This window comes from Symphalangus syndactylus, chromosome 22 (genome assembly GCF_028878055.3).
Source record: "Symphalangus syndactylus isolate Jambi chromosome 22, NHGRI_mSymSyn1-v2.1_pri, whole genome shotgun sequence".
NCBI classification, from domain to species: Eukaryota; Metazoa; Chordata; class Mammalia; order Primates; family Hylobatidae; genus Symphalangus; species Symphalangus syndactylus.
Window position 1 is genome coordinate 12,862,501 of NC_072444.2, and position 26,266 is coordinate 12,888,766.

At 45.0% G+C, this 26,266-nt stretch overlaps 1 protein-coding gene across 2 annotated transcripts in view; it reads right to left on the reverse strand.

Annotated features, from left to right (window-relative positions):
• The window catches only part of CLIC4 (chloride intracellular channel 4), a 95,079-nt gene extending 70,425 nt beyond the window's left edge, over positions 1–24,654 (reverse strand). The window contains exon 1 of one of the 2 annotated variants that reach the window (XM_055262711.2): positions 24,215–24,654. In XM_055262711.2, coding sequence (XP_055118686.1) covers positions 24,215–24,286 — 72 coding nt within the window. In that variant the 5' untranslated portion in view covers positions 24,287–24,654. The remainder of the gene's footprint in view (positions 1–24,214) is intronic. The other variant, XM_055262712.2, reaches the window with a different exon arrangement.
• Positions 24,655–26,266: the final 1,612 nt, after the last annotated feature.

The following is a 26,266-nucleotide window of genomic DNA, read 5'->3' on the forward strand; positions in this document are numbered from 1 at the left end:
TCTCCTAGGCTCAGGCAATCCTCCTGCTTCAGCCCCACTAGTAGTTGAGACCACAGGCATGTGCCACCATGCCCAGCTATTTTTGTTTTAATTATCATTAAACAAATGATAGAGATTATATCTACCAATTACAGACATGCTAAAGTTATCTTTTTTTTTTTTTTTTTTTTTTGGTGAGACAGTGTCTCTCTCTGTCGCCCAGGCTGGAGTGCAGTGGCACAATCTCGGCTCACTGCAGCCTCCACCTCCTGGGTTCAAGTGATTCTTCTGCCTTAGCCTCCCGAGTAGCTGGGACTACAGGCACATGCCACCATGCCTCCTAATTTTTGTATTATGAGTAGAGATGGGGTTTCACCATGTTGGCCAGGCTGGTCTCGAACTCCTGACTAACCGCCTCAGCCTCCCAAAGTACTGGGATTACAGGCGTGAGCCACCGCGCCCCGCCGACATGCTAATGTTTTAAGCTTTATCATCCCATTGTGGTATAAGATGAAAAAGTCTAAAAACAATAATCTTAGAGTCTAGAAAAATTAGGAGACTTCGTTTTTACTCCTAAAAATTACTAAATATAAAACCTGTAGATCTACACTATCTCAACTTCTTCCAGACAAATTAAATAAAAAGAGCTTAATCTCTTCTTCTCTTTAAGAGAAATGTAGATGTGTTAAAAATATAAGCACGTCTACATTTCCTTTAAAGAAAGCATTAGATAAAGGCTAGTTAATATATGACCTGTTCAACTGTAAAGGTGAATACCACAAAAATCAAGAAATAGTGAAATTTGGTAGCACAGGAAGCCAAAATCCATAATTCAAAAGTACTTTTACCCAGCACTTTGGGAGGCCACCACAAGGGGATTACTTGAGTTCAGGAATTTGGGACCAACCTGGGCAACACGGCAAGATCCCCATATCTTAAAAAAATGAAAATTTTGGCTGGGCGTGGTGGCTCATACCTGTAATCCCAACATTTTGGGAGGCCAAGGAGGGCGGATCACCTCATGTCAGGAGTCCAAGACCAGCCTGACCAATATGGAGAAACCCTGTCTCTACTAAAAATACAAAAATTAGCCAAGCGTGGTGGCAAGCGCCTGTAATCCCAGCTACTCGGGAGGCTGAGGCAGGAGAACTGCTTGAACCCGGGAGGCAGAGGTTGTAGTTAGCCGAGATCATGCCACTGCACTCCAGCCTGGGCGACACAGCGGAACTCCATGTCAAAAAAAAATATATATATGTATTATTTTAATTTAAAAATTTTAATTAAGAGTATTTGTACAGAACCAATTAAGATCCTATGTCATAGATTATTCCTCTTTACTTCTTTTGTGCTTTCACATTAAAAAAAAAGAGAGAGAGGAAAAAAAGAAAAACATTCTCACTAGTAATGGACTCTCAAGCTTTAGCTACAAGTCCAGAAACAGCTGCTGAGGCCGACGGACTAAGATGGCAGAGTCCAATCTGACTGTCCTTTAGTTACCTAGTAAGTGTCAACAGGATCAGAGTTCACTGAAGTTAATTCAAGAGCAAATTCAAGCTTAACCTTGAACTTTTTTTGTACTAACCCTGCTCTTTTGATAAAGAATGAAAAGTTCCCACCTGGTGGTAGTGGCAGTCCGGCAGATGCTTCTAATCCTGGAGGTTGAAAACACATATGGTATATTGAATATATAAACTAACCACAGGCCAAGCCAACATGGTCTTAATTCTACATTCCTAAAGGCAAAGTAGTAAGCAAACAAGGCTTACCATGAGTTAGACTCTAAGGGCTTTTCTTATATTAACTCTTATAATCTTTACAAAAGCCCAAGATTACCCCAGTGAGGACACCAAGGCAACTAGTGAAGGGTAGAACTAGGATTCAAACACAGGTCACATGGCTTGGGAGTCCACACTCTTAGCCACTACATCAAGCTTGTCCAACCTGAGGTCTGTGGGCCACATGTGGCCCAGGACCGCTTTGAATGAAGCCCAACACAAATCCATAAACTTTCTTAAAACATTATAAGGTTTTTTTGCTTTTTCTTTCTTTTTTTTTTTTTTTTTTTTTTTTTAGCTCATCAGCTATTGTTAGTGTATTTTTTGTGTGGCCCAAGACAATTCTTCTTCTTCCAGTGTGGCCCAGGGAAGCCAAAAGATTGGACACTGCATACTCTAACAACATAACACTAAAGATCCAGTCTTCCATTATGATGACTCAATTGCCTACTTGAAATATTAATTCTAATGATCTTCAACTGCAAAAGAAACTATTTCAGCACCTAGATAGAAATAGAGGTGTGGTGGCTCACACCTATAATCCCAGCACTTCGGGAGGGCAAGGTGGGCGGATCACTTGACGCCAGGAGTTCAAGACTAGCCTGGCCAACATAGCGAAACTCTGTCTCTACTGAAAATACAAAAAAATTAGCCAGTTGCAGTGGCACGTGTCTGTAGTCCCAGCTACTAAGGAAGCTGAGGCACAAGAATCACTTGAGCCCAGGAGACGGAGGTTGCAGTGAGCTGAGATTGTGCCACTGCACTCCAGCCTGGGTGACAGAGTGAGACCCCGTCTCAAAAAAACAAAACAAAACAAAACAAAACAAAAACAACACTCTGGGCAACATAGCAAGACCTGATATCTAAAAAAAAGAAAAAAGGTACAGTGGCTCATGCCTATAATCCTAGCACTTTGGAAGGCCAAGATAGGTGGATCATTTGAGGTCAGGATTTCAAAATCAGCCTCGCCAACATGGTGAAACCCTGTCTCTATTAAAAACACAGGCCGGGCGTGGTGGCTCACACCTGTAATCCCAGGACTTTGGGAGCCAAGGTGGGTGGAACAGGAGGTCAAGAGATCGAGACCATCCTAGCCAACATGGTGTAACCCTGTCTCCACTAAAAATACAAAAATTAGCTGGGCGTGGTGGCACACCTATAGTCCCAACTACTCAGGAAGCTGAGTCAGGAGAATAGCTTGAACCCAGGAGGCGGAGGCTGCTGCAGTGAGCTGAGATCGCGCCACTGCACTCCATCCTGGCAACAGAGCGAGACTCCATCTCAAAAGAAAAAAAATTTTAATTTAAAATTTAAAAAATGTTTAAAAATTAGCCGGGTGTGATGGTGGGCGCCTGTAATCCCAGCTAGTTGGGAGGCTGAGGGAGGAGGATTGCTTGAACCCAGAAAGTGGAGGTTGCAGTGAGCCAAGATGGAGTCACTGCTCTCCAGCCTAGGTGACAGAGCAAGACTCTGTCAAGAAAGAAAGAAAGAAAGGAAAGAAAAGAAAGAGAGAGAGAGAGAGAGAGAGAGAAAGAGAGAAAGAGAAAGAGAGAAAGAGAGAAAGAGAGAAAGAGAGAAAGAAAGAAAGAAAGAAAGAAAGAAAGAAAGAAAGAAAAGAAAAGAAAGAAAGAAAAAAGAAGGAAAGAAAAATACAAATGATACTTCAAGTAAACAATCATCCCTGGCTCTGATTTTGGGATCTATGATCTCAAATATTTCAAAAGATATAAAAAACTTTTTACGTGCAACACTGAGGCAACAGTATAATCTAACACAGGGGTTCCTGCTGAGTCATCAGGACAATAGCTGCTCTCAACACTCCTAATCTTAATGGCTATCAAGCCACATGCTCAGGGTCAAAACATAGTTGCAGACTCTCCCTTAAATCTTTTTTACTTTGCAAGGAAAAACAAATCTGTTTATTTCAATCTAAAATATGAACTGAGCCCAGTCATTTGCATCACCCTCTCGACCTATTTCTCTGGCTTCTTGTTAGGCATTTGCTTTTTCCCAATCCTGTGATCTTTTATTTCTTCTTTTCCTCCCAACCTCCTCTGAAATTAAGCCTGTGCACGGAAAAAATAAAAGCTTCTATATATTCCTTCAGCAAACATTTTATTGAGTAACAATCAAATGAGTTAACATTTCATAGATGTAATGTAGTTAACACAGTGCCTGGCACATAGAAAGCACTCCATAAGTGTATATATTATTTCAATTAAATATGAAATGCTTTTCCATATATACTTCTTCTATCTCATGCATTTAAGAAATCCAACAGAAAACCAAGTCAATGGGAACAGTATCTATTCTAAATATAGGAAAACCAGGTCTTCCTAGAAGTGAAAAGGCCTCCCAGTCAGTGAGTTACAATAACTCCAGCAGAAAATATTATCCTATCTAAGATAATGGTGTATAGTACGCCCTCCTTATAGCTCATGCATTACTGACACCTGAGGGTACATTTTCTCGCTTCCCAGAGCTTAGAGCAGCTCCTAGTAGGCACTTAGTAAAAGACATGTTTAATGAAAGATTTTTTAAATTTGTAGTCTCTGTATTTACCAAAAAACCACCACCACCACCACCACCAACAACAACAACAAACCTGCAGTGAGAGAGAGTTAAAACACAAAGTAAATAAAAAGGAATTTAGGGCTTTAGTGGTGAATCTCAAATTTGCTTGAAAGATTATTTTTAATAAAAGACAAAAAAATCAATTTTGGCAGGAATCCAGATGCCCTTCTGTGAAATGCCAGAAGATACCAGAGTATGATTTTTTTTTTTTTTTTCCTTGAGATAGGGTCTTGCTCTGTCTCCCAGGGTGGAGTAAAGTAGCACCATCTTGGCTCACCACAAACGTCGTCTCCCGGGCTCAAGCAATCCTCCCACCTCAGCCTCCCAAGTAGCTGGGACCATAGGCATGTGCTTCAATACACAGCTAATTTTTGCATTTTTTGTGGAGACAGGGTTTCACCATGTTGTCCAGGCTGGAAACCCAATCCACCTGCCTCGCCTCCCAAAGTGCTGGGATTACAAGTGTGAGCCTCGGCCAGGCGTGGTGGCTCACGCCTGTAATCCCAGCACTTTGGGAGGCCAAGGCAGGCGGATCACCTGAGGTTGGGAGTTCGGGACCACCCTGACCAACATGGAGAAACCCCATCTCTACTAAAAATACAAAATTAGCCAGGTGTGGTGGCACATGCCTGTAATCACAGCTACTTGAGAGGCTGAGGCAGGAGAATCGCTTGAACCTGGGAGGTGGAGGTTGCGGTGAGCCGGAGATTGTGCAATTGCACTCCAGCCTGGGCAACAACTACCCGCCAAACAGTGCTGCTAAGCAGATGATCCTTTTCCAAAGCACAGCACTTATAAAGAATATTTTTAGCCAACTATAATTTATTAGCAGTAGGTTAAGGTCTATCAACTATACTTAAGTGCATTTACTCATTCAATAAGACTTACTGAAAGCCTATTATGAGGCAGACAATCTACTAAATATTGTGGTGGATGCAAAGATGAATAAGACAAGGAATCTACTCTCCTGGAGCTTACTTTATTATAGCAAAGATAAGACATACCTGCAAAACTATCAACAAAATAGATAACCAAAGAGTCATATAAGAGGCATGAAATATGAATCTTGAAGGATTAACAAAGGGAGACACATTTAAATGGAGGTTTACAGGATTATGGAGTTTAAACAAATGGGAATGGAAGAGATGGGAAAGGTTGCTTCAGGGAAACAAGATAGCTCACATGTAAACAAAGAAGAGTTCAATTTAGCCGGACTGTAAGACCCAGGACAAGTAGGAGATAAATTTGTTCAATTAATTGGAGCTAGACTATGAAGGCCATAGACTTGAATGCCAGACTATAGATTTGAACTTCTTTTTTTTTGAGACAGAGTCTCGCTCTGTGGTGGAGTGCAGTGGCATGACTTCAATTCACTGCAACCTCCGCCTCCCAGGTTCAGGTGATTCTCTTGCCTCAGCCTCCCAAGTAGCTGGGACTACAAGCATGCGCCACAACGCCCGGCTAATACTTGTATTTTCAATAGAGACGGGGTTTCTCCATATTAGTCATGCTGGTCTCGAACTCCCGACTTCAGGTCATCTGCCCACCAGCCTCCCAAAGTGCTGGGATTACAGGAGTGAGCCAGCATGCCCAGCCAATTCTTTCTTTAGTAGAGAGCAACAAAATGGTTTTTGCACTTGCAGAGTGTGGGGGTCAGGAAATGGAAGAACCTGTCTTAGCTGGATCTTCAAAAAAACATAGCGTTGGACAGTCTGGCTTATACAAAGATGAAGAACAAAATCTCTTCCTCACAGAGTTTACTTGGCCTCAAGTAAAGAAGTCGGGGGGAAAGTTTATGAAAATTCATACAAAGAAGCAATACATACCACTGAGGGGGACCTAGTGGAATAGGTGGCCATTTGGGAGATTCCTTGAAGGACATCCATTAAACCATGTCTGTTTAATTTTCCACCTTTTTCTCTAATAAATCAGCATTCAACCCAGCTCTTACAGCTTATACTTTTTAAAGCCTTCCCTTCATATGTATCCCCCTTTACAGCTATCATCCTGTCTCTTCTACATAGCCAAGTTTCTTGTTAGAGTTGGCTTTATACACTGACTCCAGTCTCTTACTTCCTATTTCATTCTTCTACCCGCTGTATTATGACTTCCCCACCACCACTACTCCACCAAAGCGGTTACTACTAAGGTTGCCAGTAACTTCCAGGGTGTTAAATCCAACAAACACTCAGCTTGATACAACTGGTCACTCCCTCCTTACAAACCTCTCCCAGCTTCTTCCTACCTCACTCTAGTAGTTTTCCTCTCATCACTCACTACTGTTCTCCCACAGTTCCTCTTTGTTCTCCTTGTCTAGCTTCTCCTCCATTATCCAACCTCTAGTTTAGAGTTCTTCAGAACTTGCTTCTAGGCATTTTCCTTACTCTTTACTCATCCACACAATGATCTCATACACTTGTTTTTTTCTTTAGAGACAGTCTCACTCCGTCATCTGGCAGTGCAGTGGCATGATCATATCTCACTGTAGCCTCTAACTCCTAGGTTCAAGTGATCCTTCCTGCCTCAGCCTCCTGAAGTAGCTAGGACTATAGGCATATGACATCACGCCCAGCTGATTTTTTATTTTTATTTTTGCAGGGATGGGGTCTTGCTATGTTGCCCAGACTGGTCAAAAACTCCTGGCCTCAAGCAAATCTTCCACCTCAGCCTTCCATAGTGCTGGGATTATAGGTGTGAGCTACCACATCCAGCCTCATACACTTTAAATACCAAATATTATATGTGTGTGTATGTCATATATACATATATGTCATCAAGTATGACATATATATGTCATCAAGTCCCAAATGTCTCTATCCTGCCTAGACTTCTTTCTGAACAGATCTGTATATCCAACTTTCTACCAACATCTCCATTTGACATCTCAGCCATCTTACACTCAACAAGTCAAAACTTGAACTCTGTCTGCTCCTCCTCCCTCTCCATGAACAGCAACTCTTGACCAGTGACTCTAATTACAAACCCAAGTCATTTCTCACACTTTTCTCTCTCACATACCTCCTTATATATCTTCCTATTGACACTACTTCCAAAATCTATCTCAAATCCATTCTCTTCTCTCCATCACCTCCCTAATCCAAGTCACCATCACCTTTCTTGATTGCAATGGCCTCCAAATAGTTGTCCTTATTGCCACTCTTGCCTCCCTTAAATTCATTTTCCACAGAGCCAGGCTACTCATCTTAAGATGTAACTCTAATTCTGAAGCTCCCTCACTTAAACCCATCTGAGAACTGCCATTTCTACTAAGGACAAAATTCACATGATATACAAGGCCCTCCATGATGTGGCCCCTGTCAATCCCTCACTCTACTGCTCACTTTTGTTCTCTATTTTCCAGTCACACCCTTAATTGACTATTTCCAGCCTTTACACATGCTGATTCCTTCAACCTAGAATGCTTTTCCCCTCATTCTAAATACTACTCATCCTACATGTCATTTTCTCAGAAAAGCTCTCACTGAGCCTCCATCTAAATTGGGTTTCCTGTCATTCTTGGGTCCTGTCATTCTTTCTCAAGTTGCCCTGTTCTTTTCTTTGATATAATAACGTACTGTCCTTATTTATATGTTTCTTTAACATATGCCTCTCCAAGTAGACAATAGGTTTTATGAGGTATTAACAAATTTGAATTTAACATGTCAAAAAACTAAACTCCTGATCTCCTCCCCATTAGAATTAGCCCTTCCCACGGCCTTTTCCACCTCAGTTAATGACAACTCCATCATTCTGGTTGTTCAGAACAAAAATCTCAGAATCATCTTCAACTCCTTTCTCTCACATTCCACATCCAGTCCATCAGGAAATTCTGTTGTCTACATCTTAGAAATATATCCAGAATCCAGCAACTTCCCACCTTATTCCAAGCCACCATCATCTTGTGCCCGGATTACTGGAAAAGTCACCTCTAATTAGTCTCCCTGCTTCTGACCTTGCCTTCCTAATTGTCATTCTCCACAGGGATAACGGAATGCCCCGTTAAACTGAAAATAGCACCCCCTATCATTGTCAATACTCCTTAACCTACTTCAAAAAATTTCCTTAACCTACTTCATTTTCTTCACAGCATTTAATCACCAGCATTTATCGTTTGCCTCCCTCAACTGAATATGACTGCCATAATGACGGGAACTTTGTTCACTGGGTGCATCCAAGCACCTAGAACACTGTCTTAATAGTTGTTAAATGAATGAAAGAAGAACAGATATTATTCTGGCAAGCAGAAACTGGGGGCAGGGAGAGGGTGGAAAAGCCAAAAGTATATCAAGTGAAAGAAATACCAGCAAAAGTCTTCCATGAAGGCAGAGAAGTGCAGGGCATGTTTAAGACCAATCTAGATAGAATATGAGGCATATCTGCAGCTGCAGTGGGGTTAAGAGTGGAAATACAAGTTAGATCAATGCCAGATCAAAGATTTTGTATCTAATTCAATAAACAACTAGGGAAACTAAGATCTATTTAAGATTTTCTCTTTTTTTTTTTTTTTTTGAGACGGAGTCTCCCTCTGTCACTGGAGTGCAGTGGTGCAATCTAGGCTCACTGCAACCTCTGCCTCCCAGGTTCAAGCGATTCTCCTACCTCAGCCTCCCAAGTAGCTGAGATTACAGGCACCCGCTACCATGCCTGGCTAATTTTTTGTAGTCTTAGTAGAGACGGGGTTTCCCCATGTTGGCCAGGCTGGTCTCAAACTCCTGACCTCAGCTGATCCACCTGCCTCAGCCTCCCAAAGTGCTGGGGTTACAGGCATGAGCCACCACATCTGGCCCCTATTTAAAATTTGAGGCAAGAAGTATCCATTTTATTTTAGATAGATCAAAATTAGCAGATATAACACGCAACTAATTATTGAGGGAAAAGATAAAAGTTTGTTTTGGTTTGGTTTTTTTGGAGACACGGTCTCACTCTGTGGCCCAGGCTGGAGTGCAGTGACACGATTATGGATTACTACTCACTGTGGCCTCAACCTCCCAAGGTTCAGGTGATCCTCCTGCCTCAGCCCGCAAGCAACTGGCAATACAGGCACGCGCCACCACACCCAGATTTTTGTGTTTTTGCAAAACACAAAAAGATAGGGTTTCACCACGTTGCAGAGGCTGGTCTTGAACTCCTGGACTCAAGCGATCCACCCACCTTGGCCTCCCAAAATGCTGGGATGACAGGTGTGAGTCACCATGCCTGGTCAAAAGTTTCTTTAAACAACTGATAATTAGCAGTGTAATAGATAAAGTAATACTAGCAACCCTTAAACTGTTAGAATACAACACAAACATTTAACTCATCTCTAAATCAATTATCTCATTTAATTTCCCACTTAAATCATTTCTTAAGCTTTTATTTCAGATAGAATAAAAAAGTGCATGAGACAAAAAAAAAAAGTCACGTATTGTATAGGAAAAAGATGGTGCTAAGAACCTACCACCATCGACCATGGCTCATTTACTCACCATCTGACTGTCTACTTGGTTATAATGAGAGCTCCTTGAAGACAAGGGGCTCATTCTTACTCCTTTACCTCTCCAGCACTTAGTGCATGGAAAGTATTCAATTAATGTTTGCTTCTGTTATGATCCCCTATACTGTGCTCAACTGTTCCTAGGCAAAGACTGGTTTCTTATTATACTTGAACTATAAAATGAACATATCTTACCTATTACATAGATATTGAAGGAAGAAATTAATACTGAAAAATAACTTTCATTTTTAGAATAGATTTCTCCTAAAAAGCACAAGAGGAGGATCTACCTTCAAACCATTTAATCAATATCCATTCTAGGTGATGGCACATTTCATGTTATACTTTCATGACCTGCTTTCTTCCACCAAAGATCATATGTTCTAAGGAAGATATAGGCAAAATCTGAGTTTCTTTTTTTTTTTTTTTTTTGAGACGGAGTCTCGCTCTGTCTCCCAGGCTGGAGTGCAGTGGCACCATCTCGGCTCACTGCAAGCTTCGCCTCCCGGGTTCACGCCATTCTCCTGCCTCAGCCTCTCCCAGTAGCTGGGACTACAGGCGCCCGCCACCACGCCCGGCTAATTTTTTTTGTATTTTTAGTAGAGACGGGGTTTCACCGTGGTCTCGATCTCCTGACCTCGTGATCCGCCCGCCTCGGCCTCCCAAAGTGCTGGGATTAACAAGCGTGAGCCACCGCGCCCGGCAAAATCTGAGTTTCTTTTATAAAACCTAAATAAATTTTCTTTAAACCAACTCAACACACGTTACATATCAGATCAGCCCTCATTCTTCACTCATTCAAGTATTCTGTCAGGAAGAGCATTAAAATATTATATATAAATTCTCAATAATTCATGCAGGCAAAAATAAAAAAATAAAAATAAATAAATAATAATTCATGCAAACTTATAAAAAAAAGACTAAGGGCCGGGCACGGTGGCTCATGCCTGTAATCCCAGAACTTTGGGGAGGCCAAGGCGGGCAGATCACCAGAGGTCAGGAGTTCAAGATCAGCCCGGCGAACAATGGCGAAACCCTGTCTCTACTAAAAATACAAAAATAAGCCGGGCATGGTGGTACATGTCTCTAGTCCCAGCTACTCGGGAGGCTGAGGAAAGAGAATCACTTGAACCAGGAGGTGGAGGTTGCAGTGAGCCGAGATCGCACCAGTGCACCCCAGCCTGGGCGACAGAGTGAGACTCTGCCTCAAAAAAAAAAAAATAATCTGGGTGTGGTGGCAGGCGCCTGTAATCCCAGCTATTTGGGAGGCTAAGGCAGGAGAATCGCTTGAACCCGGGAGGCAGAGGTTGCAGTGAGCTGAGATTGAACCACTGCACTCCAGCTGGGGAGAAAGAACGAGGGAAAAAAAAAAAAAAAAGACTAGGACATAAAATAAAAACAACTGTTTCTAGTTAAGGGGTTGTAAGTAATTTTTACTTTATTTATGCTTTTCTATTGTTTTCTAAGTTGTCTAGAGTAAATACATATAGCTTTTATAACTGAAAAAAAGACACTTTTTTAAAAAGAGCATAATACACACAATGAATATACTAGAAAGCAGAAGGAAATGACATTACCTTTTCAAACTTAGGACCAATATTTAAACTAAAACAGAGAACGGCTAAATAGGGCTGGGCATGGTGGCTCACGCCTGTAATCCCAGCACTTTGAGAGGCTGAGGTGGGAGAATTGCTTGTGCCCTGGAGTTTGAGACCAGCCTGGGCAACACTGAGAAACCCCATCTCTACAAAAAGCAGCCAAGCACGGTGGCGCATGCCTGTGGTCCCAGCTACTTGGAAGGCCGATGAGCCCAGGAGGTTGGGGTTGCAGTGATTGCACCAGTGCACTCCAGCCTGGGCCACAGAGCAAGACTGTCTCAAAAAAAAAAAAGAAAAAAGAAAAGAAAAGACAAAAGAAGAGAAGAAAAAGAAAAAATTTCATTTCAGTCTTGGGTGCATGTTATGGTCAAGGCTTAAATTTAATTTCTTAAGTCTAATCACCTTCTTTTTTTCCTGATTAGTCTGTTTTCACAGCTACCACTTTTTCTGTTTTCCTAGGTAGCACAATAATCTAGTTTGGTTCACCTTTAGTTTTTTTGTAGAGACAGGGTCTCACTATGTTGCTCAGGCTGGTCTCGAACTCCTGGGCTCAAATGATCCTCCTGCCCCAGCCTCCCAAAGTGCTGGGGTTACAGGCATGTGCCACCACGCCTGGTCCATCTTTAGTTTTTAATGAATATTCACTCTTGTAATCCACCACCTGTTCTCTACTTCCAAAATAAAGTAACTGGTTGCTAGCATAAGAAAACATGCAGAGAATTCACAAATCCTTAAAAGTTCTTAAGGCCAGGTGTAGTGGCTCATGCCTGTAATCCCAGCACTTTGGGAGGCCAAGGCAGGCAGATCACCTAAGGTCAAGAGTTCAAGATCAGCCTACCCAACATGGTGAAACCCCGTCTCTACTAAAAATACAAAAACTAGGCCAGGCGCGGTGGCTCACGCCTGTAATCCCAGCACTTTGGGAGGCCGAGGCAGGTGGATCACCTGAGGTCCAGAGTTACAGACCAGCCTGACCAACATGGAGAAACCCCGTCTCTACTAAAAATACAAAATTAGGTGGATGTGGTGGTGCATGCCTATAATCTCAGCTACTTGGGAGGCTGAGGCAGGAGAATTGCTTGAACCTAGGAGGCGGAGGTTGCGGTGAACAGAGATCGTGCCATTGCACTCCAGCCTGGGAAACAAGAGCGAAACTCCACCTCAAATAAAAAAAAAAAAAACTAGCCAGGCATGGTGGTGGGTGTCTATAATCCCAGCTACTCAGGAGGCTGAGGCAGGAGAATCGCTTGAACCCGAGAGGTGGACGTTGCAGTGAGCCAAGATCACGCCACTACACTCCAGCCTAGGCGACAGAGTGAGACTCCATTTCAAAAAAAAAAAAAAAAAAGTTCTTAATTACCTCAGCTTTCATCTGATTGTTTGGTTTTGTATTCTCCAATATTTGCTCAGATTCTCTTTTTTCTTCTCCCACATACACAAATAAATAGCTATGCTGCACAGTGGTAAAATTCAATACTTAAGTTATTACAGGTGATCGACATTTTTACAACTATATTATAATGAGAACTAAATCTTTTCATAAGAATGAATTACTCACATGTAAGCTGGAAGTAATAATTTTGTTACAAAAAAAAGAGAAAGAAAACCTGTCATACTCCTAGTTTATTTCAGCTTCAAGAAACAGCTTGTATTTCAACTTCAAGAAAAGCAAAGAAACCTATGAAAGGATGCTTAAAGGTACAAAATATATGCATGTTGAGCTCAGGTCCATTCCTGGCCCTGGTTCTAATAGTTACTTTTTCAAAATGTTAATGTTAGCAGGGCACGGTGGCTCACGCCTGTAATTCCAGCACTTTGGGAGGCTGAGGCAGGCGGATCACGAGGTCAAGAGATCGAGACCATCCTGGCCAACATGGTGAAACCCCATCTCTACTAAAAAATACAAAAAATTAGCTGGGCATGGTGGCACGTGCCTGTAGTCCCAGCTACTTGGGAGGCTGAGGCAGGAGAATCGCTTGAAACCAGGAGGCGGAGGTTGCAGTGAGCCGAGATCGCACCACTGCACTCCAGCCTGAGCAACAAGAGCAAAACTCCATCTCAAAAAAAAAAAAAAAAAAGTTAAAATTTAAGATACTCCTAGTCTACATTTGATACAATTTTCAAATACAGTCTTATTTATCTGCATGAAGTTGTCACTTTCATAAATTAGACTAATACATTATCCTGGTTTTTTTTTTTTCTTTTTTTAATTTTGTTTTTTGTGGTTTTATTTCAAATAAAGGAAGAAACAGAAACCATATAAGGCTAATTATATGGATAGTTCTTTTCTTTTTTTTTTTTTTTTTTTTTTAAGAGATAGGCTTTCCATCTGTCACTCAGGCCAGAGTGCAGTGGCACAATCATAGCTCACTGCAGCCTTGAACTTCTAGGCTTAAGTGATCCTCTGGCCTCAGCCTGCCAAAACTAGGTCTAGAAGCACTCACCACCACCACACCAGACTAATTTTTTTTTTTGAGACAGAGTCTCACTCTGTCGCCCAGGCTGGAGTGCAGTGGTGTGATCTTAGCTCACTGCAACCTCCGCCTCCCGGGTTCAAGAGATTCTCCTGCCTCTGCCTCCTGAGTAGCTGGGATTACAGACGTGCACCATCATGCCTAGCTAATTTTTATATTTTTAGTAGAGACGGGGCCAGGAGTGGTAGCTCATGCCTGTAATCCCAGTACTTTGGGAGGCCAAGGCAGGCAGATCATGAGGTCAGGAGTTCAAGACAAGCCTGAACAACATGGTGAAACCCCATCTCTACTAAAAATACAAAAATTTAGTTTTTATAGAGATGAGGTCTCACTATTTTGCCCAGGTGCCCACCACCATGCCCAGCTAACTTTTGTATTTTTAGTAGAGACAGGGATTCACCATGTTGGCCAGGCTGGCCTCGAACTCCTGACCTCAGGCGATCCGCCCACCTTGGTCTCCCAAAGTGCTGGGATTACAGGTATGAGCCACCGCAGAGGGCCTATAATTGTTATTTCTTATTTTTTACACCAATATCTAGAACTGACCACTGAGAGATAAGAGGCAAGTCTCGAAATAGACAATATAATTAAAAGCCACAAGAAAATTCACCAGCTGATGCCCTAAATTACATTTACATGTCTTAAATCATCCTTGGACAATAGGTAACCATGACCTAATGTTATTTTCCTTCAGAAAGTCCCTTTCCATTCCCTATACAAGCGTCTAAAATGGGCAAACCCATCCTAGCTTACTCCTTTACTTGACCAAAATCTTAACTCATGCCTTAATCACACTTCCCATCCTGCCTAACACATTTTCCTTTTATGGACTCACAATTCCCTATTCAGGGGACATCGGAACACAGAGGCTCCACAGCTCTAATGAAACAGGAAGCGGGAAAGGATGGCTCACCATCCTTACTTACTGGCTTCTAGGCACCTCTGCAGGCATCTTCCCAAACCAACTGTGACTTTTCGTGACAGCCAGGTTCTTCTCCCAATTGCCTCTTTCCTATCATTATTCATACTCTGTTAAGCTTTTCGTGTACTCAGTCTCCTAGGCTCAAAGCCTCCTGCCTCTTCCCCATTCTAGGCTCCTTTCTCACAGGTTTTTACATTAAACCAAAATCATCAACTTTGGCCTTTGCCAAAAGTAGCATTGTTAGGTCTTCAGGAACAGCTCAGGCAAAAAGTTAAAATAATAGGTTTTCATTAACTTGATACTTTACATTCATTTCTGTCTCCTGAATTTTCCCCCCGGAAACCTCAAATGAATGGCAAATCAATTAGATTCAAGGTAATATTGTCTGAATATTGAGTTAGCTTTTGTTAATTACCAGAACAAAGTTTTCAGCATCATTTCCTATAGAAAATTTCATTTTTTTCTGTTTGAAAAAACAAAGACAGGGGGAAGTTTGAAGTCTGCCCTTGAAACAATATAAAGAATTCCCGCTTTAAACTGTCAAAACAGCCCATCTGTACAATCCATTTGCACCTTCCCAAGTGCCACTGAAAAGTTATTGGACAGCAATCCAAAAACACAGGAAAGTGTGGGGAGAATGAAAAAGGCTAGGAAAATGTATACATTAACAAAAACCCAAGTTAGGTTTTAAAAGTCTCATCCTCAACTTTTTTTTTTTTTTTGAGATGGAGTCTTGCTCTGTCGCCCAGGCTGGAGTGCAGTGGCGCAATCTCGGCTCACCGCAACCTCCACCTCCTGGGTTCATGCCATTCTCCTGCCTCAGCCTCTCCCAGTAGCTGGGACTACAGGCGCCCGCCACCACGCCCGGCTAATTTTTTTTGTATTTTTAGTAGAGACTGGGTTTCACTGTGGTCTCCATCTCCTGACCTCGTGATCTGCCCACCTCGGCCTCCCAAAGTGCTGGGATTAGAAGTGTGAGCCACCGCGCCCGGCCTCATCCTCAACATTTAAATAACTTGTCTCCTTGGCACTATAGATCTGAATCACTCCTGGTTCCTTCTTAGGTATCAATCTACCAATTGTTTCCTGCATAAGGAGCTTCCACATGATGTCAAAACTCACATTCCCATTCTTGGCTATTCCAAACCCACCTATTCATCTCCTTTTTCAAGGTCAAGTTTAAGCCTCCTTCCAACTTTCCCCACGTCTCCTAGCCCTACTTAATGTGAGCGCCACTTGACTCTTTAAGCATGGACCATCTTGTATTGTTTTCTTTCCAATAAAATTTGTAAACCTAAAGAAATTAACTGTTTAATAATTTCTTATATCTTCCATAGTACTTAACTCAGTATTAGCACTTAGTTCATGCCGGTACATTCTTTAAGTCATAGTTAATAATAACTAGAAGAGACCTTAGTGATCATCTAGCCCAAGCCCTTCTTTTATACCTTGCTTATATAAAGTATTGTTGACTCTAAGAATTCCACTATTTACTTCTTTTAGAACAGTGGTTCTTAGCCTTGGTTTATGAATTTCCAGAAAAAAAGCCTTACATTAGAATTATTTACTGTAATTTCAAGGATTTACAGAACTCCCTGATCCTACTAATAGAGCCTGCATTTAAAAATAATATACTATTAGGCTGGGCGCGGTGGCTCACGCCTGTAATCCCAGCACTTTGGGAGGCCAAGGTGGGCAGACCACGAGGTCAGGAGATCGAGATCATCCTGACCAACACGGTGAAACCCCATCTCTACTAAAAATACAAAAATTAGCTGGGCATGGTGGCACGTGCCTGTAGTCCCAGCTACTCCAGAGGCTGAGGCAGGAGAATCGCTTGAACCCAGGAGGCAGAGGTTGCAGTGAGCCAAGATTGCGCCACTGCATTCCAGTCTGGCGACAGAGCGAGACTCCGTCTCAAAAAATAATAATAAGAAGAAACTATTATCAATGACAAAAGCAGGTGTTTACTACGTGTCAAGCACTCTTCCTAAAGTTTTCCATAGGATGGTATATGGTTAGACCACACTTGCCAGCCTCTCTTGCAGATGAAGCTATGTGACTAAGTTCTCTCCAGTAGAATGTGACCGGAAGTAACAGGTAGAACTTCTGGGCTGGGGCCCTTAAGATGTGCTTCCTCCATGTTTTCCACCCCCCACTGGCAGCAGACAGTACTTGTCACCCACCAACTTTGACAATTCAGAAGAGGACAATGCTCTAGGCGTTAGTGGACAAATAAGCTAGAAAGAGCCCGGGTCCCTTAATGACTCTGAGGAGGAAAGCCACCCTAACATCTAAGACATTCTCCTGGACTGAGGAGTGAGAAATAAACTTCCATCATATTTGAACCACTGTTTGTGGGGGGATAACTTATTACAGCAACTTAAACTACCCTAACTAATATGCACAGATTAATGGTTTTAATCCCCTCAGTAACCATATAAAATTGTTATTATTATTATCCTGATATTAGAAGTTAGGAAACTGAAGCACTGAGAGCTTAAAAACTTGTCTGACATACTAGAAGCCAGATTCAAGTCAAGCAGTCTGGCTCCAGAGTCCATGCCCATTAGGAACCTCTGCCAAATATCTCAAAAGAAACAGACTCTTATGTGTTATGCCACCCCGCACCAGATTAACTTTTTACAAACACCACCCCAATCCCAGCAGCTTGGTGACTACTTGCTGACAGTGATCGTCCCAATTCACAGTGGCACAACAACAAATTTAAATTCCAGCCCATAAAACTGAACTCCGCAAAGGGATTACTTTCTGTTTTTTGATGTGATTGTTTTTGAGACAGAGTCTTGCTCTTGTCCCTCAGGCTGGAGTGCAATGGCACAATCTCAGCTCACTGCAATCTCCGCCTCCCGAGTTCAAGTGATTCTCCTGCCTCAGACTCCTGAGTAGCTGGGATTACAGGCACCCGCCACCATGCCCGGCTAATGTTTGTATTTTTAGTAGAGATGGGTTTTCGCCATGTTGGCCAGGCTGGATGGAGAAACCCCATCTCTACTACTCTCATTTGTGGTTCAAGAGTTAATACTTAGTTTTACCCAAACAAAAATCTTGGTTCCCCAAATTCTGGACATAGCCAAGAAGAAACACTAGTAAATATATAAAAGACTGGCACGGTGGCTGCCTGTAATCCCAGCACTTTGGGAGGCCGAGGCGGGTGGATCACTAGGTGAGGGTTTCAAGACCAGCCTGGCCAACATAGTGAAACCCCATCTCTACTAAAAATACAAATTAGCTCCTCGTCTCTACTAAAAATACAAAAAATTAGCTGGCCATGGTGGCGGGTGCCTGTAACCCCAGCTACTCGGGAGTCTGCGGCAGGAGAATCGCTTGAACTCGGGAGGCAGAGGTTGCAGTGAGCCAAGATCGTGCCACTGCACTCCAGCCTGAGTAACAGTGCAAGACCCCATCTCGAAAAAAAAAAAGACTGAAAGTATTAAAAGGAGAAAAAAAGAGGTGAGTAGATAAAATTACACTGGGTTTGGAGACTGGAGGCTAGAGAAAACAGGATGAAGAACCATGCTTTGATGCTCTAACCATCGGGATCTCAGTAAGTGGTTTCTAATTCCAAAGCATGGTAGAGACATACATTGACAACAAAATGCTCGACAACAGAATTCTCTGAAAGAAGGGAGCAATTCTCATTTCAAACATTTGGCATCCTCTTAAGTTGCAGGCACTCTGAACCATATGCACACCCTATCCTCAAAGAATTTACTGCTTATCTAGTAGGGGAGACCTGCATATAAATATATATTCATACAAAATTATACACAACTAGCATTTATTTGCTTACTGTGTACTAGACATTGTTCTAAGATTGTTGCATACTACATATATTAATTTATCCCATAGGACTGTTCTACTAATATCCCAACTGTGCAGATGTGGCACAGAGAGGTTTAAGTGATGTATCCTGGGATACACAATTAGTAACCGGACATATTGGATTAGAAACCCAGGCAGTAGGTCGGGCTCGATGGCTCACGCCTGTAATCCCAGCACTTTTGGAGGCCAAGGCAGGCGGATACCCTGAGGTCAGGAGTTCGAGACAAGCCTGACCAACATGAAGAAACTCCGTCTCTACTAAAAATACAAAATTAGCCAGGCATGGTGGCGTGCGCCTGTAGTCCCAGCCACTCGGGAAGTGGAGGGGTAACAAGAGCGAAACTCCGTCTTAAAAAAAAGAAAGAAAGAAAGAAACCCAGATTATAAGGTACCTTATGCCCTTGCTAAAAGGTCAGAAATATACCGTATCTGTTGGTGGTTCCCAGCTGGAAATATATACAGCTACCAGGCTCCTCTGGGTGGGGTAGAGAGCATCTCCACTGTTAAGGATGATTGTCATTGTAAGCCTTTTTTTTTCCCCCCGAGACAGGGTCTTGCTCTGTCACCCAGATTGGAGTACAGGTACATGATCATAAGCTCACTGCAGCCTTGAACTCCTGGGCTCAAGCAATCCTCCCACCCTCAGCCTCTAGGGCTAGGGCTATAGGCATGGGCCACCAGGCCCAGCTTAGTTACTTACCTATTTTTTCATTTATTTATTTAGAGATAGGGTCTCACCCAAGCTGGAGTGCAGTGGCACAATCACGGCTCACAGGAACCTCTGCCTCCAAGGCTAAAGGAATCCTCCCACCTCAGCTGGGACCACAAGCATGTATCATCACAACCAGCCAATTTTTTGTATTTTTTGTAGAGATGGGGTTTTGCTACGTTGCCCAGGCTGGTCTGGAACTCCTGGGCTCAAGAGATCCGCCTCCCTCAGCCTCCCAAAGTACTGGAATTACAGGCATGAGCCACCACAGCCCAGCTGCCTTTTTTACTTTTGAGAGGGAATCCTATCTATCCTCCAGATGTTGAGGGTAAAACAAAACAAAAACGAACCAAAAAAAACCATCCTGCTGTTATACAGATGACAGGGAGTTAATGGGCTCATGGGCAGACAAAACTCCAAAAACTACTCACAAGGAAGGAAATGCAGCTGTGAGTTCAGTCACACTATTTGAGAAGGTGCTCATCTCTCTCTCTCTCTCTCTTAAATGTAGAGCTCATTGCTAGCTAGACAGGTAGGCTCAAAGCCCCATTATATCTCTTGGCCTTCCCCCTAGCACCACCACCGAATTTCTAATTTCTATACATGCTATGTGCTTCAACTGTAAATAGTTTTCTTTTTTCTTTTTTTTTTTTTTGAGACGGAGTCTTGCTCTGTCGCCCAGGCTGGAGTGCAGTGGCGCGATCTCGGCTCACTGCAAGCTCCGCCTCCCAGGTTCACGCCATTCTCCTGCCTCAGCCTCTCCGAGTAGCTGGGACTACAGGTGCCCGCCACCACGCCCGGCTAATTTTGTTTTTTGTATTTTTAGTAGAGATGGGGTTTCACCGTGGTCTCGATCTCCTGACCTCGTGATCCGCCCGCCTCGGCCTCCCAAAGTGCTGGGATTACAAGCGTGAGCCACCGCGCCCGGCCTGCAAATAGTTTTCTTCTACAAACTCAGATACCTCTTGGCAGGTTAACACTGTTCAACATACCACTCTGGCCAACCACAGCCTCTGTGGTTTTTATTTTTTGAGATGGAGTCTCGCTCTGTCGCCCAGGCTGGAGTGCAGTGGCACCATCTCGGCTCACTGCAACCACCGCCTCCCAGGTTCAAGCAATTCTCCTGCCTCAGTCTCCCGAGTAGCTGGGATTACAGCCATGCACCACTATGCGTGGCTAATTTTTGTATTTTTAGTAGAAATGCGGTTTCGCCATGTTGGCCAGGCTGGTCTCAACCTCAAGTGATCCACCCCCCTCCGCCTCCCAAAGGGCTGGGATTACAGGAGTGAGCCACCACACCTGGCCCACTGCTTTCAAAATAACTATATTTACAAGGGTATTTCCCCCATTTGCATTTCCCACACATAGGTTTTGAGAAGAGATCAAGAATGCCCTTTACCACATTTTACCTGTCCTTTTTTCCCCTTTCAAACAAACTGGTCTAGGGGCCGAGCACAGAGGCTCAAGCCTGTAATCCCAGCACTTTGGGAGGCCAAGGCGGGCAGATCACTGAAGGTCAGGAGTTTGAGACCAGCCTGGCCAACATGGTGAAACCCAGTCTCTACTAAACTACAAAAATCAGCCAGGCCTAGTGGTGCACACGCTCCTCGGAAGGTTAAGGCAGAAGAATCACCTGAGGCCGGGCGCGGTGGCTCATGCTTGTAATCCCAGCACTTTGGGAGGCCGAGGCGGGCGGATCACGAAGTCAGGAGATCGAGACCACGGTGAAATCCCGTCTCTACTAAAAATACAAAAAATTAGCCGGGCGTGGTGGCGGGCGCCTGTAGTCCCAGCTACTCAGAGAGGCTGAGGCAGGAGAATGGCGTGAACCCGGGAGGCGGAGCTTGCAGTGAGCTGAGATCGCGCCACTGCACTCCAGCCTGGGCGACAGAGCGAGACTCCGTCTCAAAAAAAAAAAAAAAAAAAAAAAGAATCACTTGAACCTGGGAGGCAGAGGGTGCAGTGAGCTGAGATCGCACCACTGCACACCAGCAGCCAGGGTGACAGAGCGAGACATCATCTCAAAAAAAAAAAAAAAAAAAAACCTGATCTGTATCAGTGCAAAGTTTTGCCTATGTTGAATCACTGGGTAGCAGAAAACATTTATTTCACAAATGAGACAAATAAGGCTTAAAGAGTGAAAACAAACTACCTAGGGTAACCCAACCAAGGAGTAAAGAACTGTGACTTGAACCCTGATTCTCTGCCACCAAGCCCAATGAGAAAGGCTTACAACTAGTGATAGGAAGGATGATTTTCAGTGGTTCTCAACACAAATATGAAAAACAGAAAGGGTATACAATTGACTCAAGTTTGGAAAACTGCACCACGCCCCTCTGCTATTCTAACTGAAAGATGAAATTAATAGTAAGCAGGGCGTTAAGCACCAATCTCTTCCTAATTCAGATACTTAATTTTTCTTGTTTTCTTTGATTAGCTTCTCCAATAGAATGCTGAATAGAGCCATTAACTGATAATAGCTTTATCTTTCTTTTTTTTTTTTTTTGAGACGAAGTCTCACTCTGTCGCCCAGGATGGAGTGCAGTGACTTGATTTTGGCTCACTCCAACCTTCGCCTCCCTGGTTCAAGCGATTCTCATGCCTCAGCCTCCCGAATAGCTGGGCCCACCACCATGCCTGGATAATTTTTCTATTTTTAGTAGAGACAGGGTTTCACCATGTTGGCCAGGCTGGTCTCAAACTCCTGGCCTCAAGTGATCTCCCCATCTCAGCCTCCCAAAATGCTACAGGCGTGAGTCACCTCACCCAGCCAGATAGTAGCTTTATCTTATTCTAAGTTTAATACTGTTCCAAAGTTTCACCGTTAAGTATCATGTTTTACAGATTACTCATGGATGCACTTTTTTTGAGTTTATGGAAATTCCTGCCTATTCCTTACTCTGTAAAAATGTTTTTAACTAATCTCTGGCCACTTGTTTCCCTTCTCCGTGCTGTTTTCCACCCACCACCCTTCCTCTTTTTTTTTTTTTTTTTTTGAGATGGAGTCTTGCTCTGTTGCCCAGGCTGGAGTGCAGTGGCGCAGTCTCGGCTCACCACAACCTCTGCCTCCTGGGTTCAAGCAATTCTCCTGCCTCAGCCTCCCGAGTAGCTGGGACTACAGGCACGCGCCACCACGCCCAGCTAATTTTTGTATTTTTAGTAGAGACGGGGGTTTCACCATGGTGGCCTCGATCTCCTGACCTCGTGATCTGCCAGCCTCAGCCTCCCAAAGTGCTGGGATTACAGGCGTGAGCCACCGCGCCCGGCCTCCTTCCTTTCTTATATTTCAGGTTCCTTCCTACATTCTACGCCACTCAAAGTAACCGAAACGCTTTGATATTTGGGGGGTTATATACCTGTCTGCTGTTTCAGTTCCCTGGACCAAAAAAGAAAAAAAAACGAAAATTGACAATTGAAAGAAAATCCTAAGGTAAACACTGTTTCGGTCATTACTGAAGACTGCAAAAATAAATGCAGATTATTTCTTCTCTCCATCTCTTTTGTTTGAGACAGGGTCTTGCTCTGTCGCCCAGGCTGGAATGCAGTGGTGCGACGTGGCTCACTGCAGCCTCGACCTCCCGAGCTCAAGCGATTCTCCCACCGCAGCCTCCAGAGTAGTACAGGCGCGTAACATCGCTCCCAGCTAATTTTTGTATTTTTTTGTAGAGACAGGGTTTCGCCATCTTGTTCAGGCTGGACTCGAACTTTTGAGCTCAAGTAATCCTCCCACCTCGGCCTCCGAAAGTGCTGCGATTACAGGCATGAGCCACCGCGCCCAGCCCCTCTTTATCTCTTAAACACACCCTGAGATGTCCTTTCTTTAAAGTAAAAACTCGGGGAAGTATAAAGAACCCAATAGTTCTAGATGACCATTTACTTTCCGGTATGTTGCCTAGCTCTGAATGAGCCTGGCTTTTTAAGTAGCTGGAAGAAGCTCAGTGTTTTTTTTTTTTAAGTTTTGAGGGAAGGAGCTGGATTCAGATGTTTATAACTTCGACTCTCTCCTTTGCTAAAATAAAAAGTATTAAAGAGAAAAGCAAAGGAAGAGGGGTAGTATGTGTAAGCAAATAAGTTCCAGGACATGAAAGCTGAAGACACAAGGGAAAACCAACCCTTTAAAGCCCAAGGAAGTTAAGAATTCTCTCCCTCAATTTGTTTCAAAACAAAAGGGCACACACAATCCTTCCCGAAGCAGCAAAGCCGGGGGGAGAAGCCAAAATGTTGCATCATACAGAACACTCCGCGCTTGAGAAACGAGAACGCCAGTAAATGCCCAAGACAGAAAAACACAAGTTGGGAATCTCGGTCTTTTCCGAAGGTCCAAGAGCACCTGCTCTTTGGTAAATTTGTTTAAGATTGCATCGAAAATTAAAGTTTCCGTTTCAGACCAGTGGGGAGCAAATGCTTTCTCAAAAACGCGTTCAAAGAAGTTCGTTTGAAAGCTCATCGGGCGGCGGAGCGGAGCGGAGCGCTGGGGAGCGGGTGGGGCCGGGCCCCGGCGCCCGGGCGGGGGTGGTGACAGGACCCGCGCGCGCCCGGCGCTGGGGCCCCCGAGCAGGCAAGTCCCGCCCGCGGGCTCTTCCCGACCCACCCGGGCGCGGGACGCTGGTCTGGCGTCCGCCGGAGCCCGCGAGCTGGAGACGGTGGCCGCCGCCCGGGTCCCCAACCCGGACCCCTCGACTGGCCCTCGGAGGCGGGAAGGCGCGGGCGGCCCCCAGACAATGGGCCGGGGGCGCGGGAGCCCGCAGCGGGACGGGTGCTGGCGCCGAGCTGGGGCGCCTCGGGAGAGCCCCGGGACGCCGCTCCCCGCAGCCGGGAGGGCGCCGGGGGCTCGGCAGGGCGGGACCGCGAGGCGAGCGCTCACCTTGACGAAGAGCTCGATGAGGGGCTCTTTGTCCTCCTCCTTCAGCCCATTCAGCGGCATCGACAACGCCATGGCCGGCTCGGCTGCGCTCCGCGAACGGCGACGGCTGCTGCTACTGCTTCTGCTCCGGGACTGCTCCGGCTGCCGGTTCCCGCCGTGCTGCTCGCTGGACTGTCCGGCGTCGAGCTGGCCACGGCTTCAGCTCCTCAGCACCGCCCCACGCCCCCCGCGCCACTCTGAGGCAGCCGCAGCCAGAGCCGCTTCAAAGGGCTGGGAGGGGCGCCGGGGGCGGGGCCTCGGGCTGTAGGCGGGGCCAAGGCGCGGCGCCTCGGGACTCTCCGGGGAAAATAAGGCGGCAGGAGCACGGGGGCGTGGCCTCGAGCGGGGAAGGCGGCGGGATCGCTCCGGAGCCGAAGAAAGGACTTCTGCGGTGCCTCAAAGCTGGTGGGGGGCGTGGCCTTGGTGGGCGGTACAAAGCTCAGGCTCGGGCGGGCGGGACCCGGGTACGCCTCTCGAGGGGACTGGTGGGGGGAAGGGGGGGGAAGTGGGGGAGGAATTCCCCAGGGGCCCGAGCCTGACACTGCCTCCCGCCGCAGCGCCTGCGCGTCCTCCGCAGCTGCTGCTGGTGCTGTGCCAGGTGACCTCATGCCTCGGCCAGCCTGGGGAAGCGAAGAGGCGCCTCCTACCCACTCCCCCGCTGCGGCACCCTAGGACTCATCGCCCTTTCCCGCAGCGGCCACCTCCCCAACTCCCTCTATTATGCGGAGTTGCCTTTTCCAAGACAACTTACTGGAAAGTTTACATCGCCTGGGGAACACCTTTTTCTTCTGCCTCTGACTTCGTTTTTCCCTTTGACGCTCCTGATCCTTTCGATCTTGGCAGCCAGCATATTCACAAATACATACATACATACATATATATATATATATATATATATATATATATATATATATGTATTTTTTTTTTTTTTCTTTTGAGACAGAGTCTGGCTCTATCGCCTAGGCTGGAGTGCAGTGGCGCGATCTCGGCTCACTGCAAACTCTGCCTCCTCGGTTCACGCCATTCTCCTGCCTCAGCCTCCCAAGTAGCTGGGACTACAGGCGCCCGCCACCGCGCCCGGCTAATTTTTTGTATTTTTTGTAGAGACGGCATTTCACGGCGTTAGCCAGGATGGTCTCGATCTCCTGACCTCGTGATCCGCCCGCCTCGGCCTCCCAAAGTGCTGGGATTACAGGCGTGAGCCACCGCGCCGGGCGCATATTCACAAATATTTATGAAACCTTACTGTGTTTCAGGCTCTGAGCTAGCCCTTGGAGAGTAACAACTCTCAAAGCTCACGATCTTGAACTGCAATCTCAGTGCCTGCAGGCCACTAAGGACTCCTAAGTCGTTGTCCATCTTGTTCCCCACTGCCCACACCCATTTATTCCCCCCACCTCCCCGCCCCCGCTCACCTAGCAAATTTGAGTGTGCGTCAGAATCACCTCGGTGCTACACGCAGCCCCGCTTTATGTGTTTCCCAGATCCTCTGGGAAAAAGAGAAATCTACATCTTAGCAAGCACCAGGACAATTCTGAAGTAAGTGGTCCGCAAACCAGTTAAACTGCCCTGGGATTTAAGCCCCCGAGGGCAAGAGCTGTGCTTGCCCTGAGATTGTAGGCACCTGGTCCTACTTTGCTGCCGTTGAGTGCCTGGGGCAAATTTCACCTCCTCTGGAAACAATTACTTGTGCCCTTTTCTGACTTTCCATAATACTTGACTCACAGCTACTCCTCCCAACTTCCCAGGTTGGGATAAATAGTGAGTTCCAGGAGGCCCAGACATGGGAGGTTTGTCTCCATATCTTCGGTGCCTAGCACATACCAGAATGTTTGAACAAATTGTATGTAGGCATGAAAATACAGTGAAACTTGCAATTTCTTCCTCTGCCAGCCCAAGGCAAGTTGCTCAAATTTTCTCGTAGAGGCTCCGTGAAAGAGCCAGTGTATCCCAGTGGTCAGGAACACATGCTCTGTAGTCTGACTGTTTAAGTTCAAATCCGACAAGGCAATG